Genomic DNA, 18,244 nt, shown 5'->3' with positions numbered 1-18,244 from the left:
ACAGATATGATCATTTTGGACCTAGGCAGGAGACAGTCGGAGGGGACTTCTTTGAGATAGCATGCCCACACAGGCGAAGGGATGGCCTCCGCGGGTTGCGAGGTCAGGATGGATCCATTGTTGCCCCACCCCCCCCCCCCCCCCCCCCCCCCCCCCCGGGGGCGGGTGTGGAGCCATCGTTGCACATTTCTTCTGGACTCTCCTCACGGGTGCCCCCCTATCTTCGTAGGAAGCGGGGGGGGGGGGGGGGGGGGGGGGGGGGGGGGGGGTGTCCATCCTGACCTCGCAACCCGCAAGGCCACCCTTCGCCTGTGTTCTCAAAGAAGTCCCCTCCGATTGTCTCCTGCCTAGGTCCAAAACGATCGTATCTGTATTCCACCCTCCAATCCTTGATGGAGCTCAGCTCTGTGTACGAGCGCGACAGCCAACTTGGCCTCAATCAACGAGCTACTTGGTGAACTCTCCTAAAGCCGCTGGAAGGAAGCGAGGCTCCTATGGATGCTCCTCTCCTACTCTCGGAAGCCAACCAATCTACTCTGCACTGCCTCCTATAATAAACTGTACTCCAATAATGCCAATGGTTTTGTCCCCTCAGAGCCAAAATCAACTCCTCCCAAGCCGAGTACTCTATGCTAGAAACTATAGCCATGCCACCTCCAAGTCTATCCTCAATCGACTCTGAACCTGTTGAAGTCTTCACCCATACACCAAAAATCCACCTCTGGAAGGAATTGGCGAACAATACTCCAAAAAGTGGCTCTGCCCGCTTTGGCATAAAACCCCCCCCAATCCCAATGGTCACCCACTAAGCTCTCCCAGTAACAATGGTGCCTGAGTCAACCACTGCATGCAATAGCTGCTCCCTAATAGAAATGGCATACTCCACCCTATGTCCCAAAGAGGTCAAAAGCATGGGACCATAAGGTGTGACTCCTGGCCTGCAGGAGCTTCCCACAACCACGGGTATGCTCTTGGAGGAAGAGAATATCGATGGACCCACCGACTACTACTCTGTTATCTCCTCTAAAAACCCCACGCCTCTAATAGCACTACAGTCCTCAAAAAACCTAATGTTCCATGAAACAATCTGCATAACTAAGATCTCTGGGAGACAAAACTATCGGAACTGCCCTCCACTCAAAGAGTCTTGGCTGTGAGTTTTGATGAAGAGTAGTCACTGTCTATGCTAGGACGAAGCCCACGGCAGATGGGAACAACTCTTCCCCTCCATGTGGAGCCGCTCTATCCGAGCCCTAGAATATGCATACTCTGGGCTCCACCTGTCACAATGTCAAGTATCTGTAGGAGAGAGGAAGGGGTACTGCCACTAAAACATGAAGAAGGGAGCACCTCGAGGCTGGGAACATGTCCCCTTCCGGATCTTTGTGCCACAGCCACCCAACTCCATCCGTGCCAGTGGCCAGAAGTGAGTGAAACGTCATGCAAACGGTGTGATAGCTCTACGGCCTGCCCATGAATAGCTCTACGGACTCCATGCTCTAACCCATCCCTATTGTTGCGGTCAGGTGAGAAGGAGAAGATCATCACACCACTCTCTGGGGTGGAAGTCCTGAAATGATGTAAGACTCCACATATGTCAATGGGAGCCACTCTCTCCTCGAAAATACCGGCTGCTTCGATGGGAAGGCTTCAGAAGAAGCTATCTTCGACAAGCTTCCCTAGCACTTTTTTTTTTTTTGCGGGGAGGGGGGGGGGGGGGCGGGGGGGCCGCCCATTGGAAAGAGGAAACTAAGCCAGACCAAAAAGCTAAAAGCCGCTTTCTCAAAAAGCAACTCTAAGACCACAAAGCAAGGCCATGAAGTTGTAAAAGCACAAATCAAGAACTTTGGCTATTATTAATAATATTTAATAAAAAGACAAAAGCAAAGCAAAAGCATTACTTTTTGGCAAAAAGCAAGGCTTCCCCAAGTATAAAGAAGCATGAGCCTCTCTTGAGCATCAAGTTGAAGAAGAACCTCTTCATCACATTGCCATCTTCGTTCAAGCATGGAGATTATCTTCTTCATCATAATCTATGAACCAAATCATGGAGTTTTTCATGCTACCCGCTGATTTCAGAGCGCCTCCAGCAATTGCAGTGCCACATCACCATTATCCGTGTGACTATACGGATCCGTACAGCTGTGCGAGCTGTACAGACAGAAAATTTCAGAATCCCTCAAAAGTCCAGAAAGCCTAAAACTGCTCAAAAACCCCTAAAAACTGCTTTTTGGATGTTTTCATTGCCCAAAAACCATTAAAACAGGTTTTATATCAGTTTTCTTGCGAGAAAGAGCTTTTCCATGGTTTTCTTCATGGACAAGACTATAGGAGTTGTGGAGATTACTCATGGGATGAGCGAGTGTTTCTTGGACTTGGACATATAGCTTGGACATGGAGAACTTGCGCATAGAGCTTGGACATGGAACATGAAGCTTGGACAATAAACATGGAACTTGAACATATAGGTTGGGCATGAAGCTTGGACATGAACATGGAACTTGGACTTAGATTTGGACTTGGACTTGGATCTGGACTTGGACTTGGACTTGGACTTGGATTTGGATTTGGATTCATTGGATTTAGATTTGGATATTTGGATTTGGTACTAGCCCGATGAGAGATACTTGTGGGTCATCCCCCGTGGTGTGCTCGACATCAGAGATCTTGTACGTCGACATCGACTTGGATATCCTACATCGGCATATTTGTTTGTTTTGTATTCATTCATCCTGGCCAGCGTGCCCGTGGATTGTTCCTGAATAAATTCCTAAAAGGGAGCGGGGCCTGTTCCCCGCTCAATGTGGTGTACTGTGCAAGATCCCCATTCCCTTTTCTCTCTCCCCTCACTCTCTTTATATTTTTATCTCTTGGACACGTGGTTAATTCTGTCACTACACGCCCCGCTGGGCTTACAACAGTACACCACACTAAGCGGGGAACAGGTCCCGCCCCCTTTCAAGAATTTATTCAAGAACAATCCACGGGCACGCTAGCCAGGATCAATACAATCAATGAATACAAAACAAACAAATATGCCGATGTAGGCTATCCATGTCGACGTCGACACACAAGATCACTAATGTCGAGCACACCACGGGGATGACCCACAAGTATCTCTCATCGAGCTAGTACCAGAGCCAATATCTAAATCCAATGGATCCCAAGTCCAATGAATCCAAATCCAAATCCAGATCCAAATCCAAGTCCAAGTCCAAATCCCAGTCCAAAATCCAAGCTCCATGTCTAAGCTCTGTGTTCCATGTTCATGTCCAAGCTTCATGCCCAAGCTCTATGTCCAAGTTCTTCATGTCTATGCTCAAGTTCAAGCTTCCATGTCCAATTCCATGTCCAAGCTCTATGCCCAAGTTCCATGTCCAAGCTCTATATCTACTCGCTCATCCCATGAATAATCCCCACAATTCCTACAGCCTTGTCGATGATGAAAACCATGGAGAATCTCTTTCTCGCAAGAAAACTGATATAAAACCTGTTTTAATGGTTTTTGGGCAATAAAAACATCCAAAAAACAGTTTTTAGGGGTTTTGGAGCAATTTTAGGGTTTCAAAAATTTCTGTCCGTACAGTTCCGTATATGTCTGTACAGCTCCGTACATGCGTCCGTATCACCCATGCATATGCCCATACAAGTCTAGGGCTAACCGTACATCTGAAAAGCAAGTTGGAGAAGGTGTTGATGGTGAAGAAGAAGCTCTCCATGATCATACTGAGGCCCACACACACTCCACAATCTCCTTCAATCTTCAATGATCTTGTTCATGGTAATACAAGAGAAGTATAATCCTTTTTATACTTGTAAGAGACCCTACTTTTTGCCAAAAAGCCTTCATGCTTTTACTTTGCCTTTTTATGCTTTGCTTTTCTCTTTTTACCTTTGCTTTTGCTCTTTTTACTTTTATTAATAAAATATTACTCAACTTTTGGTGCTTTGCTTTTTTAGCTTTAAGGCCTTGCTTTTTGGCTTTAGAGCTGATTTTTGAGAAAGCGCCTTTTAGCTTTTTGGTCTGGCTCAATCTCCTCTTTCCAATGGTGCCCTTGGCTTGTGGTCACCCCTGTTTGACTTTTTGCTTTCTGACGAAGAAAGGTGCTTTTTCTTAATCAATCCTTATGGACCATGTCTCCATGTCTTCTTCCACCTGTTTGATGTCCGGGCATGGATTTCATTATGTGAAATAGCACAAGAGACCAAGAAAGAACACTAGCAAGAAGTGGAGTGCTTGCTAATCACCTGCTCCAATGCAAAACTTCAAGAGTCAAGCTAGAAGCAAATCCAAGAAAGAAATGAGGTCCAAGTCGAGGACGACAAAGGAAGAGCGTTGACAGAAAAGGAGACAACTGTGCTTCTAAACAGGCAAAGAAGACAAAGAAGGCGTGCTAGGAGGGCACTCCCAACTTGGAGAAGAGGAGGGCACTCCCAACTTGGAGAAAAGGAGTACACCAAGCTGTCCCACTTCCGAGGAGACTCACGTGCTAGGAGGGCACTCCCAACTTGGAGAAGAGGAGTACACCAAGCTGTCCCACTTCCGAGGAGACTCACGTGCTAGGAGGGCACTCCCAACTTGGAGAAGAGGAGTACACCAATCTGTACCAATTCCGAGGAGACTCCAAGCACCAAAACAAGTAATGATAAGTACACAAAACGAACTGTTGAAAAGCATAGGTATCTAAAATAAAGAGATCAAATCTTGAAGGAGCTGGACACAGAAATCCCACCCCGAGGACCATTGCAGATGATGGAAGAAAGTCCGAGGAAGAAGACTGAAGGCATTGCAACCCCCAGTAATTTTTAGCCAACCACAACCAGCTACATGCCCACAGAAAATGTTCATCCACCATGGGAAGGAGTGGAGCGTGAAAATTAGAGCGTATCAACCCTACTTTCTCTCATAAGCTCACGTTGGTAGCGGATCAGTTATGATGGGAATAGATCAAATACTCTGCAGATGTGTGCCTGATCACGAACAGCAAGCCATTCTAGTGGTTCTAGAAATCCTTGGTTTGTGAGCTTCATTCTACGGGTGCTTAGAGGCAGCTAGCTATCTGGAGGTTGTGACGAGGACTCCCTGAGGCAGGGATCTCTCAAATTGAGCTCTTGTTGGGTGCCCATGTGCATCTGCTTGGCACATGAATCTATGAGGCTGAATCCAGCCTATAAGATGCAATCATGCAAGTACATGTCTTTACAAAAGAATAAATGAAAGTAAAAACTACAGTCTAACTATGTGAGGATGTCAAGTCCATCGGATACTTCTTTTGGTGATGTAACATGCTCGTAAAAGTTTTCATTATTTTGGCAATGCATGCAGTCATCAACTACAAGTTTATACTAAAAAACAAAATTGCTGATATATGTCATTACATTCAGTTCACAGAGGATTCTCGCACAAGCTAACACAGATATCAGAGAATCAGCTCTTACTGTTGGCACACGAGCCATTTGAATAGCTCCGAATCTCTTGGCCAATGGTGCAAACACAAAAAGCTGAAACACGAGAAGCGCAGCTCCTTCAAAACAAGCATCCAAGTTAGTAGACTTTGAATGGCATTGAGCAAAGAAAAAGAAGATCTTATTCAAGACGCTTCAACCAAACACTTAACCAAGTAATGCCAGCATTTTATGACTTTCATTTTAGTGCTTTTTCTCAAAGATATTGATGTCCATACACATGCCATCTTACCTGAAACAGCAAGCACATTGCCCACTTCAGATGTTGTGAATCCTAGCCCTCCATAGATCTCGGGGCTCACTGCCCATAAAGAAAAAATCTGTAAAACAATTTTCACCAAAGTAAGAAACTTTCCTTCTAACACGAGGGGAAGATATTACAGACGCTAGAATCAGAGTTCCAACCTCAGAGTATGCCATATCATGTAATCCCCAAAGACAGTAAACAGAAATTGCAGCGAGCATTCCCCAGTTTTTCCATATAGGTTCCTTCACCACTTGAACTTCAGCTTTGGATACTTCAACCACATGGTCATTTTCTTTTCCATCTTTGGTGCCATAGCTTTTTCCCACAAATTCCTCCTCAGCCTTTCCATGAATGATTTTTGAGATTGCCTCATGATTGTGTAGACTTTCCTGTTTTAACAAAGAACACATTACGCTTTCTAAAGTGACTCCTAACAATCAGTGAAAAGCCATATGTCAAGAAAGCACATATAGAAACAATTTTATGGAGTGGAGATGTTCCTTAAGAGATTCGCCTCTGCGCTCCCCGACTGCTGAGGCTGGTGTGCCCCATCATTGACCTCCTTTGCGCCCTTCTCTGGCCGCCTGCAACCCCTCTTCTGCTCACTTGCAACCCCTCTGCTGCCCGCCTTGCCCTGCTCTGCTGCCCGCCTGCACCCCCCCTCTTCTGCCCGCCTGCAACCCCTGCCTGCCTCTTCTTCCGTCTTGCTGGCCTACCTTGGCCTGCTGCCCGGCCTTGGTATTGGGCCTTCCCCCTCCTTTTCCCATTTAGCCTCAGCATCGGAAATTTCTTCCTTGTGTTCAATTTCACCTTTTTCGCTCAGATTAGCATCATGGCTAATCATCCCCCCCCCCCCCCAAAAAAAAAAAAACACCATTAATTTTTCAAAAGCCAAGCTCGTGACCCTCTTTACTGACATTAAAAAGGACGCCAAAACGATCCTCATTGCCAAAATCTTCAGGTCACATCCATCCCGTCTCCAAGCCCATGATTGGATACTTGCCATGTTGCCCTCTGACTTCGCACTCCACTTCAAAGATGTGAGGTTGCTTAGGGAGAGGTTTCTTTCAAGTGGACTTCCATGTTAAGGAAGAAGCCTCAGAGGTGCTGAAGGGTAGCCCATTCCCATTGGGCCTGAGAAATATGTTTTTCCTATACCATACACCAGCTATTTCCACCCTTTTGAAGAAGACCAGAACCGCTTTCCTCGTACACTCAGATTCCCAAGTCCACCACACGCGTATTGGCCGATGTTTGAGGCCATTGGGTCGGCTTTTTGGATGGTCCAACAGGTGACCCCTATCCCTACCTTGCCGACCACTGCCACCTTGATGGTCAATGCCTCGGTGGACGCCATTCCCATGGGTTATAATGCTTGCTCGTGAAAGTGAGCTTATTGAAGCAACATATGGAGATTGCAAGTAGTCTTGACCAATGCCAGGTTGTCACCAGTAAGGGCCCTTTGCTAGGGGCTAGGGATCATAGGAGACATCACAAACATGCTTCTCAGGCAACACAACCTGAGGCTCTGTCTCGGCCAACGTTTTACCAGGAGTAGCGAGTCATCTCTCATGGCCGCCCTCATGGTGAGAATGCTCGGACATAAGCTCATGCATCACCCACACACAAGGTATTGCAGAATGATGATGTATTGCATAAAGTGATGATGCTGCCAAGTCATCTTCACAAAAGGATGATGCATCAAGCCAAAATGGCACTGTTGAGTCATCCCTGTTAGTGTTGGACAATACACAAGATGTACATGGCATGGGGGATCATGAAGATGGCACCACAACATGTCGGCCTCTCATGAGGCTTTGCAGGATATATCTGATCATGATGCCTTGCAGGGCGCTCATGTATTGCACACGTATGCAGAGACTGTGCAGAGTGCCTTCCTCCTCAACATTATGAGAGGTGGGCACAAACACTAGCTACGCATTTGCTTAGGCCCCGGTTGAAACCACATCTTTACAATGCGGATTGTCTCAAGGAACGTGCAGGACCTCGAAGGGCTCCCCACCCCCGTTAGGAAGTTCCTTGTAAAGGACCAGCTCCACTCTTCTATTTACAGGTGGACCTATGGATGTGCTCTTGTTGCAAGAGCACAAACTGGATAGGCACAAGTGTGGTAAAACTGGCAAGATTCTTTCTAGCTACACTTATTGGTCCTGGGCACATGGGACCAACGGGCGTGTATGCATTTCTGTTGTAGCGTCTTATATAACCCCCCCCCCACCCCACCCCCCCCACACCACCAGCAGAAAAGAGACCTCTATTAAATATGAAAAAGTTTTACAAGGAGGGAGATTTCAGACCAAGCAAGGGGAACCAATCTAGTGCCTTGAGGTCCCATGAAAGATGCCATGATCCCATCCTCTCATGAATCGACAACGTTTCCTCTCTACAATCCTCAAAGATCCCTGAATCCTGGCCCAAGTGGCCATGAGCATGTGGATAATATCAAACCAGATCCTGCAAATGCACTGTGTATCAAAATTCAAAGCCCCTCCATTAATGCATCTAGCCTTCCAGATGTGCCACACTGTCATGCTAGCAATGATCTCCCATGCAATGTCCAATCTCTTTGCTAGAGGTACGTAGCCTGACTCTGGCATGCCTTGAAGACGGCACCAACAACCCACTCCCTAGGTAACCTGCATGACTAGGCTAGCACCAACGACCGATCTCCACTAGTTGGGTGCAATAAGGCCACCATGTAGAGAAAGCAAAATAAAAGAGGAAATCTTTGTTTCCCTGAACGAGTGCCACAACCTCTGCCAAAAAGCTCTCTGAATGTCAAGGGTGATCTCATAAGCCCCCCAATGCGGTCTAATAGTAGGGACTCTCTGGATTTGTCCCAAAACCAAGTGTCTCGCATTCTGCACAATGTAACTGAAGAAGGGCAACCAATGGTTAGGTATGGCTACATTCATCTACATAATCCTTTGGCTAGTGCCTCTCAAGTGCTGGGTGCAAAGCATTCTCTCATCCTCTATGAGACTCATCAGCCTCTTCCGATCAAACACTGATGGGAGAAAAGCAGCCCAAACAGCCCATTGGATATGTGTGGCTGCTCCAAGAGGTCTACTATATTCATCCAAGATCAGGTCACTCCAAAGCATTAAGGACATATGTGGAAAGTACTTAGTGGATGTACTGTTTGGATGTATTGAGTGCTTTCATATGAGTGGATGTACTGTTTGGATGTATTGAGTGCTTTCATATGCTCATGTTGTACCTCCAGTCGTGGATATCCATGGATGTAAGGCTTGCGAGCAACCTTGAGACTTCTATTTTGGAGTGGGTAGAGCATCTTGAGAAGCATATTGTTTGCGAATGCATATATGTGTCATGCATATGTTTGTCATGTGTAAAATGATGCATGGTTTTGTTTTTGGCTAACACAGGTTACGTGTTTCCACTTGGTTTTAGACTTTGTCACTTTGATGTGACAGTGTGGCCTTATTGTCCAGGATGATTGTTTCATCACCCAGATGCAATGGAGGGGCATTGCTTTTGGTCATATGGGGACTCTTTCTTCATTGGATGCTTACTATGTTATTGAGTGCAATCGAGGACGTATGTTACCACCCTATGTTTTTCCCTCTGGACAACAAGCAGGTGGGCACGCGCACGGGCATGACATGGACAGTGTGAACAAGCATCAGTTGGATATGAAAAGGAAACTCATATGTGTGGCCAGCCCAAGCGTGAAAGGGGACTAAAGGGAGTTTTTGAGTTTATAAGGTTTTTAAAACCTTTGATGACTTTTTTTTTTAAAAAATTATAAGCATGCATTTTGCTTTTGGCGGTTTTAAAGGAGTCATCATGCAGGTCGCCGTGTGGAGTTGGTGCTGCTGCGCTGCTGTACGTGTGGTACAGGCTGCACATCCGTGTGGTACAAGCGGGCTGCAGCCAGCAAAGGGACGCCAGATGGGCTACGCGTGTGGGCTAGGCGGGAGACTCTCGGCAACCAGGCGGGCAGCAAGGGGCAGCCAAGCAGGCGTTAGACTCTCTGCAGCCAGTCGGGTAGCCAGGCAGGTGTTAGGCAGGAGATTCTCTACAGCCAGGCGGGCAGCCAGGCGGGTGTCAGGTGGAAGGCTCTCTACGCCAGGTGGCTGCACGTGTGGAAGTAGCCAGTCGGGCAGTGTTATGCAGCGTGGACCAAATTCAAAGTATAGTCTTCTCAATCATCTTCTCTTCGCGAGTAGAGGAGTGCATGGCCGATGATGGAAGCCGGGGTGGAGACTAGAGATCAGTTTCTCTCTCTCTCTCTCTCTCTCTCTCTCTCTCTCTCAGTGGATTACAGGCCCTAGTGCGTGGATATTGTTCTCTCTCTCATCATGGATTGCAGACCTTGTTTTACGAGATTGGGATACAAAGGATCAAGTTAAGATGCACAAGATGATGTTCTTGGAAGAGATGTGTTGTTGCTCTAAGGTGGTCGGTGCTCTACATCCGAGAAGATAAAATGTGGGCTGTAAATCGGATCACCTCCCCTAATCGGAGAGCACCTTGTAATCCTCTCCAAAAGAAAGTCCTTCCAAGGCCCACTGCCAAAAAGAAATCCTTTGACTACCAGCTTACAAAGTAAAGCCTTACGCTACACCTCTAAGTCAATGATGTTCAAACCTCCCTCTCGCTTAGGCATAGTAATGGTATCCCAAGCCACTCTCGCCTTGGTGTGTACAGTGCCACCTAATCCTGACCAAAAGTAAGTTCCAAATAAGCTGACGAAGTTGACCAATGCATCCCTTATGAAAAACTCAGCACGACATGACAAACCAAGCAGTCGCCTGCGGCACTTGGTTAGCTACCAAAGCTCTAGAGGCCAAATAACGCTTACTACTACGCCAATGCTGAAGTTGGCTTTTAATGCTCATGAGAACAGGAGCGAATTGTTGTGCAGGCAAGATGTCAATGCGAGCCTGATAGCCAAGGTATCTGGCAGTGCATTCTCTCTCAATCCAAGTAAACCCCACATCCAAACCCCACTAGAGTCTCTAATCCAGAATCCTTCCCATGCCAAAATTGTGTTGTGGGCCTCCCTATTTGGGAGAAACCCATCCCCGCCATCCTGCCTTCCAAGAAGTCCCAATCCACTTTGTCATAAGCTTTTTCAAAGTCTAGCAAAAGAATGGCAAGTGGTTATTGGCTAGATTTAGCCCACTCCACAGCTTCTTAGAATGAAAAGATGATATCAAAAATATTCCATCCTTGGAGGAAGCCATTCTGTGTATGATGAATAACTCTCTGAACAGGCTGAAGCCTCAATACTCACTGCCTTCGCTAAGATTTTGTAAGCAGAACCAAGCAAAGTTATGTCTATCCAAAGAGTGAGCCTCCTCTACAGAGAGCAAGGTCTCATTAAAATCTGAGGCTCCTCACACCTTATTTGGATTAGTGTTAAATTCTCCTTGAGAATCTTGCAAGCATCTCAAACCATCCCTCTTGTGCATAGGTCCACGTGCTGAGAAAAATAGTTTGTTGCATCTACCACCCATCTGTGTCCAAAATGCCTGATTAGCATCGAATGCAAACTCAGACCACCTATCCATGGCCACCTATAACTCAGCTCTAACAGTGCAGTAGAGATCTGGGTGCAAGGGGCTCCTGTTCTCTCAAAACGCAACCAACGTGCATCTGTGATAGCTTGCACCTTTTGCAGAGCCTCGTCTTTCTTGGCCAAGGCAACAGAGTGATAGTGCTAGGGCCAAGGCAAGTCTCTCCTAGGGTTCACGATCATCACAAAGCCGCCAAATCTCTCTAACTTTCAAGGAGGTCTCTACATCCTGATAGAGAGTGTGGGATGCGAACACAAGGTCACCCTTCTGCCTCCCAAGTTCCCTGATGCACAAGACAACCGGGCAATGATCTGATTTGGTAGTACTAGGCAAGATGGCAATAGAGCCTCCTCTATCCACGCCCCAATCATCCACATAAAATCTATCCAACCACGCAAAGATGCATCCATCCCTGCTTCTACGATTATGCCATGAGTAAGATAAAGAGTTAGGCCTCCTCTAGAAATTATCCTCTGCCATAGAAGGAGAGTATGAATCTCTCCGAAGAGGCTGTCTCCAAGGCCTCACGGCGGGGGGCACCCTTTTTGTGCAATGGTTGTTCAACCATGTTGAAGTCTCCTCCAACAATCCAATGATCAACCTGGGGAAGGAGTTTTCTGATGGTGTCCCAAAGGGCCACCCTCTCTCCCCTCACATTAGGTGCATAGATATTCAAGATACCCAACTTCTGTCCCTCGTGCATAACCATAATCCATTGTACTCTAGCAGATGTGATAACACCATGACCAATAACATGAGGGAAAAGTGATGCTAACACTGAAATGCATACCCCACCTTTGGTCCCCTGTGCATATGACCAAAAGGTATCTTACCAGTTTTACCACACTGATGCATATCTAATATATGCTCGTGCAGGAGGAAGACATCCATAGGTTCCACCTACAATGGCAAGTTAGAGTTAAGGATTGGCTGTTCAACCATGTTGAAGTCGTCTCCAACAATCCAATGATCAACCTGGGGAAGGAGTTTTCTGATGGTGTCCCAAAGGGCCACCCTCTCTCCCCTCACATTAGGTGCATAGATATTCAAGATACCCAACTTTTGTCCCTCATGCATAACCATAATCCATTGTACTCTAGCAAGTGTGATAACACCATGACCAATAACATGAGGGAAAAGTGATGCTGACACTGAAATGCATACCCCACCTTTGGTACCCTGGCATAGGAAAAAAAAGTTATCTTATCAGTTTTACCACACATGCATATCTAATATATGCTCCTACAGGAGCAAGACATCCACAGGTTCCACCTGCAATGGCAAGGTAGAGCTAATCCTTAACAAGGCGCTTCCTATTGTTGTGGGAAGTCTCCCTAGACAGTGCACATTCCATGAGACAATCCTCTAGACCCTCAAGAACCACTTGGCCGAAGTCTGAACCCACCTCTCATAGTGTTCTGTCCAGAAAGGATCTTACCACACTGAAGCATATCCGATTCATGCTCCTGCAGAAGCAACACATCCATAGCTCCACATGTAATGGCGAGGTGGAGCTGATCCTTAACAAGGCGCTTCCTTCTACGCATGGGAAGCCACCCTCGACCCTACACATTCCATGAGATGATCCTCATGGTAAAGAGGAGGTTTTGATTCCAGACCTAAGCAACCGCTTGGTCCCAGTAAAGGGCAGCGAAGAGGAGGGAGACGAGGGGGGAAAGCAAGAAGGGGAGCAAAGGGCAAAGAAGAGGACGGGTGGCTAAATAGGGCAAGAGGACAGGCAAGAGAGAGAGAAAAAGAAAGCAGGTGAAGGAGCAAGCACAAAGCTGGAATTCAGGGGAGCAGATGGCTGGGCGAAGGCAGAATGGCACTGGGGGGGGGGGGGGGGGGGTGGAGGGGCGGGGCAGGCTACTAGGGCTGCAATTCATGCTAGTGAGTAGCTACAGGCCCAATGTTATTTGGGCTGACATAGCTTGTCGCTTTTGAGTGCTATGCACTTATTGTAGCCCAAGATTGAAGGAGAAGGTAGCAAGGAATGTTCTTTAGGGAAGATGGATGTGGTGTCCAACCTAAAAGTTGCCACATTCACGTAGAAGTCTGTTTGTATCAAGAACGAGACTTGGAAGGAATTGATCACTCCAATTTGGTTTTATGATGCGTCTAAAGGAGGTCGTATATGGAGTATATCCTAGAGGTATAAGACGCTAGGATCTATTGCATGTAGGGCTTCTCGATACATCTATATTTCTATTTTGGTTGCTAGTTAATTGAAGGCCAAGAGCGTTGAATTTTAAATCAACTACATGGAAGGGGGAGAAATATATTGACGATTGCTGAGATTGGAGTGTTGTTGCTTGTTGATTGCAAGTATGACTGGATCTATGACTGAAATTGTAAAATGGTTATGTTTCGCCGTTGATAAGGTAAAGCTCTTATGTTTCGCCAATTCTAAGAGATGTTGTGGAATACCGATAGGAATATTGCTTTGATTGGCCGGTGGATCTTGATGCACGCACATATCACATACCTTCCATAGATCCATACTCAAAGCATATCACTAATGTTAATATCAATTTGTTGGAAATAAGTGCACACTAGGTGTACTATTTCTCTAGTCTAGTTTCAGTCTTTGTGTCTTGAGTCTAGTGCCATGTGGCACCTCTACATTTATCCCATAAGTGAGTCTACTCAATCTTGTACTTCTCACCTATAAATTGTAGGTGTCACATCAATGAATGTATCAATCTTGTGTCTTGTCTACACTCATCTCAAGATAACTCTTTGTCTTTCATTTGTTCTTGTTTCATTTCTAGTTTTGCTCTTGCTTTCATATTTTCTACATGGTATCAAAGCATGCTCCTCCTGCCCTGTGTTACCCGCCATAACTTCAGGCCACCATCTCCCTAGCTGCGCTCGGCTTGTAGGACGAGCCTATACACATTCTGCACAGGCTGCGCCGGCCTGTTTTCAGTTGCTGCTGCCTGCGCTTCATCCTCTACAGGTTGCGCATCACTCCATACCTGCAGCTACTGTCGGCCTCCCTCTCTGGATGAGCAGCACTTGTACTGCTTATTCACAGGAGCTGTATTACACCTCTGCAGCAGCCTACGTCTATCTGCTGGAGGCGGTGTTTCTTCATCTACAGGCTACGCATCATCTAAAGGCAGTTCAGTTCTGCTGTCACGACCCTGTGTTTTTCTTTGGACAAGATGCAGATGTGCACGGGGACATGGTGGACAGTGTGAATGGCATCAGGTGGGAGTGAAGATGGAGGCCCATGTGTGGATAACCCCATGTGTGAAAGGGGGCAAAGGAATTTTAACTTAAAAGGTTTTAAAAACCTTTAAAGTAATTTTTAATGCCATTTATGAAGAAAACGTGGCCCATAAGCTATTTTGGGGCCACGTGTGCTTTTTGGGAAAGAGGAGGGGCTGGCAGGCAAGTAGGCGCCTAACTCTTGAGGAAACATGTGCTTTTTGGAAGAGGTGGGCTGCAAGGAAGCATGGGGATGAACAGCACGTAGGCTTTCTCTCTCTCTTGTTAAGAGTCGACTGCAGCATACCCACGTGTGAGCTTTTTGGAAAGAGGAGAAGTGGACTGCGCTGGCTTTTCTATCTCTCCCTCTCCTTCTCTTGCATACCGGCAGACTAGACTGTGTGGTTATACAGGACTGCAGGGATAGGCCGGCTGCTGCAGGATTGGAGGCGGCATATGTGCAGGTAGTCCACGTGGCAGATCTGTACGGCTGTTGCAGGTTGGCTGGCGGCTGGTACAGGTGGTAGTTGCAGGCCTGTACAGATAGCAGGAAGGTATCGCTGGCAGGCTGCGCTACAGGCTATATAGGCGCATCTGAGTGTCTATTTATGCATGCTTTTTGGAGATTAAAGGGCTGGCTGCTGTGCTGTGCTACAGAACAAAGACACAGGCCTCCTTTCTCTCTCTCTCTCTCTCTCTCTCTCTCTCTCCCTCTGCTGAAGAGTAGACAAGGATTGGTTTCTCTGGACACAAAGGTGGACAAGGGCTGGATATTCATGAACATAGACATCATGATGATGGCGTTCAACTGATGGAACTTTCAGCTTCTCTTTGCTTTGGGTTCAGGACTGTTTTGGGACAGTTTATGGGCTGTTTTTGTTTGGTTGCAAATTCAGCTATGTGCTTGGGTCTTTGGCTGCAAGTACAAGATTATTTGGTTATGTTTCTTGGCATGGGAGTGATGCAAGCTCGCATGGCTGCGTGCTCATGGAGCAGATTGTTTTCTTCCTGCTAGAAAGGAACAGTGGGACCTACAGTTATGAGCATCTCTATGTTGCCAGATGTTTCATGAGGGAACAGGTAACTAGATGTATGGAAACAGGACAGAAGTTTCAAAAGGGAAACAGGCCTAAGGGTTTCATGTGGAAACAGGTCGTAGGTTTTCTCGAGGAAACATGTTTTTGGGTTTCTCCAGGAGATAGGTCACATGCAGGCAGAAGGTACAGGAATGGACACATGTATGGTACAGCCTTGCTACTGATAGGACAGGGGACAGGGAATCCATGACAGAGATGGATAGTACCCTTGGAAGGCAGAGAGGGTTTGTACAGGTGTGTCAACTGTATGGTATGCTGTGCTGTGATGCGAGTTCTCTTTTGAGAGATAGTTTGGGAGTCTGTGTTGAGATGCAGAAGCACTGGATGTGTCAGGGTGTGATGCTGTTCATAGTGTGAGAGGCTATGGATGGTTGTGGCAGCCTTGATCATGGGAGAAAGCTTCTGTATGCAGACTCAATGTGAGAGAGTCTTTCGATGTGAACAATGGCTGGATTTATTTGTGGATGCCGTGTGGACAAGAAGCCAGATGCAGGTTCTTTGCAGGCTTCAGGAGTCCTACTGGGACGGCTGAATTACCAGCCTTATATTGTAATCAAAGCTCTTTTAATCAATTAAAGAAATACCGCAAGGGGCGCCACTGCGATTTGGGGCCAATCGGTGTCGTGTACTGTTTGCAGGAGCACTCTAGCTCCCCCTGTTTGTTTTCTTTTTCTAGGTCCTCAATGGCGTTGAAGTGTTTTATGTGCGAGTGTTTGTTTCACCGCCCTTTGGTTTCTGAAGGCCGGTTTACATCTGCCATCGCTTCCTCTTGAAGAATCTACAAGGTACTGTGCATTGTCTCCTTCAGTTTGCTGGTCAGTCCTTTTCTTATCCTCATATCTGTAAACTGCTAGTTCCTCATGCTTCGATGGGCTGTCACATGCTATGGCCTTGACAAGTGGTGAGAGAGCCGGCTTCTAAAAACAGTTTGGATCTCTTCTTTCATTCATTTCTGCAATCTTGTAAGGGAATAGACACTGCCCTTGCATTTTAGCAAGAGGTAAGACCTTCCCACATGGCCTCTTCTACTCATTCTCTCATGTCTATCGACAAATTCAATGGCTCCAACTTTCATACTTGGCAAATCAAAATCAAGTGCCATCTTATGAAAGAAGGTCTTTGGGACGTTGTTCACCATGCTGCTCCCGAAGATTCCGACATTGAGCAAGTTATCACTTATGCTCCCACTGCCAAGAATGACAAAGCCTATGCTATCATCCTGCTCGGTCTTGGAGATGATTACATTCATCACATCTCCGACATACAGTCTGCTTCTCGAGCATGGATCACTTTGGATACCCTTTTTGGACCCCGTTCTAAAAACTCTAAGATTGCACTTATGATCTCATTCTTTGATCTATATATGCAGGAGGTAGCTACTATAGCCTCTCATGTCAATTATTTTCGCAGTCTTATGGTTCAGCTTGCTTCAGTGAAGTCCCGCATCTCCGAAGATATTGCTATTGCTGTGCTTCTCAAAAGCTTACCTGACACCTATGCTACTCTTGTCACTACCTTCAAGTATCACAATAATCCTACTCTTGAAGGTATCATCAATGCTCTCCAAGAAGAGGAAAGAACAAAACAACAAAAGGTAACTGACACTGCATTTTTAGCAAAAAAAGGAGGTTCTAAGGTAAGAAAGCCTTGCACCCATTGTGGGAAAACTAATCATATGGAGAAGGACTGCTTCAAGGCTCATCCATGCACCATTTGTGGCTGTGATAATCACCGGGAGAAGGACTGCTACTCTAAAACCTCTACATCAGCCCCTGCATCTACCTCAGCCCATGTTGCTGCAGCATCTACATCAGCAGATCTTGCTGTTCATTCCTCACATGATGAGGAGTGGGCTTTCTGATTACTTCACCTTTTCTTGTCTACCACTTTGACCACCGATGATGTAGGTCAAGAGGTTCTAGTGTCTTACTCATTATGCTTTTTGACCTCTCTCTTGTCCCTACCCAAGAGGCAGAGATTGCCCTTGAGGAGGGGATGTCTTCAAGGTCCATCTGTTTGTCTACAGTCAGTCTTCTGTCTATCTAGTCTTGTCTGTCTGTCTATCAAATCTGACTGTGTCTTGTTTTAGATCCATCTTGTCCCTATCCTTGTCAACCCATATGAGGATATCACTTGAGGAGGGGTGTCTCAGGATCTTTGTCTGTCATGTCTTCTGTCTTGTCTCTCAGTCTATCAATCTTTATGTCTGTCTTCTAGTCTTGTCCATCTTGTCTTGTAGCTTGTCTCTCAATCCTTGTCTAGTCTCTCTGTCTTGGTCTTATCTTTTGTCATGTTATAGTCTTGTCTTTTGTCTTCCTCCTAGTGTCCACTTAAGGAGGGTGTTGGAAATAAGTGCACACTAGGTGTACTATTTCTCTAGTCTAGTTTCAGTCTTTGTGTCTTGAGTCTAGTGCCATGTGGCACCTCTACATTTCTCCCATAAGTGAGTCTACTCAATCTTGTACTTCTCACCTATAAATTGTAGGTGTCACATCAATGAATGTATCAATCTTGTGTCTTGTCTACACTCATCTCAAGGTATCCCTTGCACTAATTTGTTTTTCCGAGAGAATACCGTGCCGGATCTTGTTTTGAAAATCACATGCATCTCTTTTACATCTGGAGGAACATTCCATAGTCTGCAAACTGATGAG

General features: G+C 46.2%; 1 protein-coding gene across 1 annotated transcript in view; it reads right to left on the bottom strand.

Annotated features, from left to right (window-relative positions):
• The window catches only part of LOC147618766 (protein ZINC INDUCED FACILITATOR-LIKE 1-like), a 94,012-nt gene that overhangs the window by 14,823 nt on the left and 60,945 nt on the right, over positions 1 to 18,244 (bottom strand). Inside the window, exons 10-12 of the mRNA XM_086774369.1 lie at positions 5,872 to 6,102; positions 5,699 to 5,786; positions 5,356 to 5,525 (exon numbers count right to left, since the gene is read on the bottom strand). Coding sequence (XP_086630495.1) covers positions 5,356 to 5,525; positions 5,699 to 5,786; positions 5,872 to 6,102 — 489 coding nt within the window. The remainder of the gene's footprint in view (positions 1 to 5,355; positions 5,526 to 5,698; positions 5,787 to 5,871; positions 6,103 to 18,244) is intronic.

This window comes from Cibotium barometz, chromosome 34 (genome assembly GCF_041138505.1).
Source record: "Cibotium barometz isolate CiBa-2024 chromosome 34, ASM4113850v1, whole genome shotgun sequence".
NCBI classification, from domain to species: Eukaryota; Viridiplantae; Streptophyta; class Polypodiopsida; order Cyatheales; family Cibotiaceae; genus Cibotium; species Cibotium barometz.
Note: the sequence above shows the minus strand (reverse complement) of the source record. Positions and strands in the feature narration are given on the sequence as shown.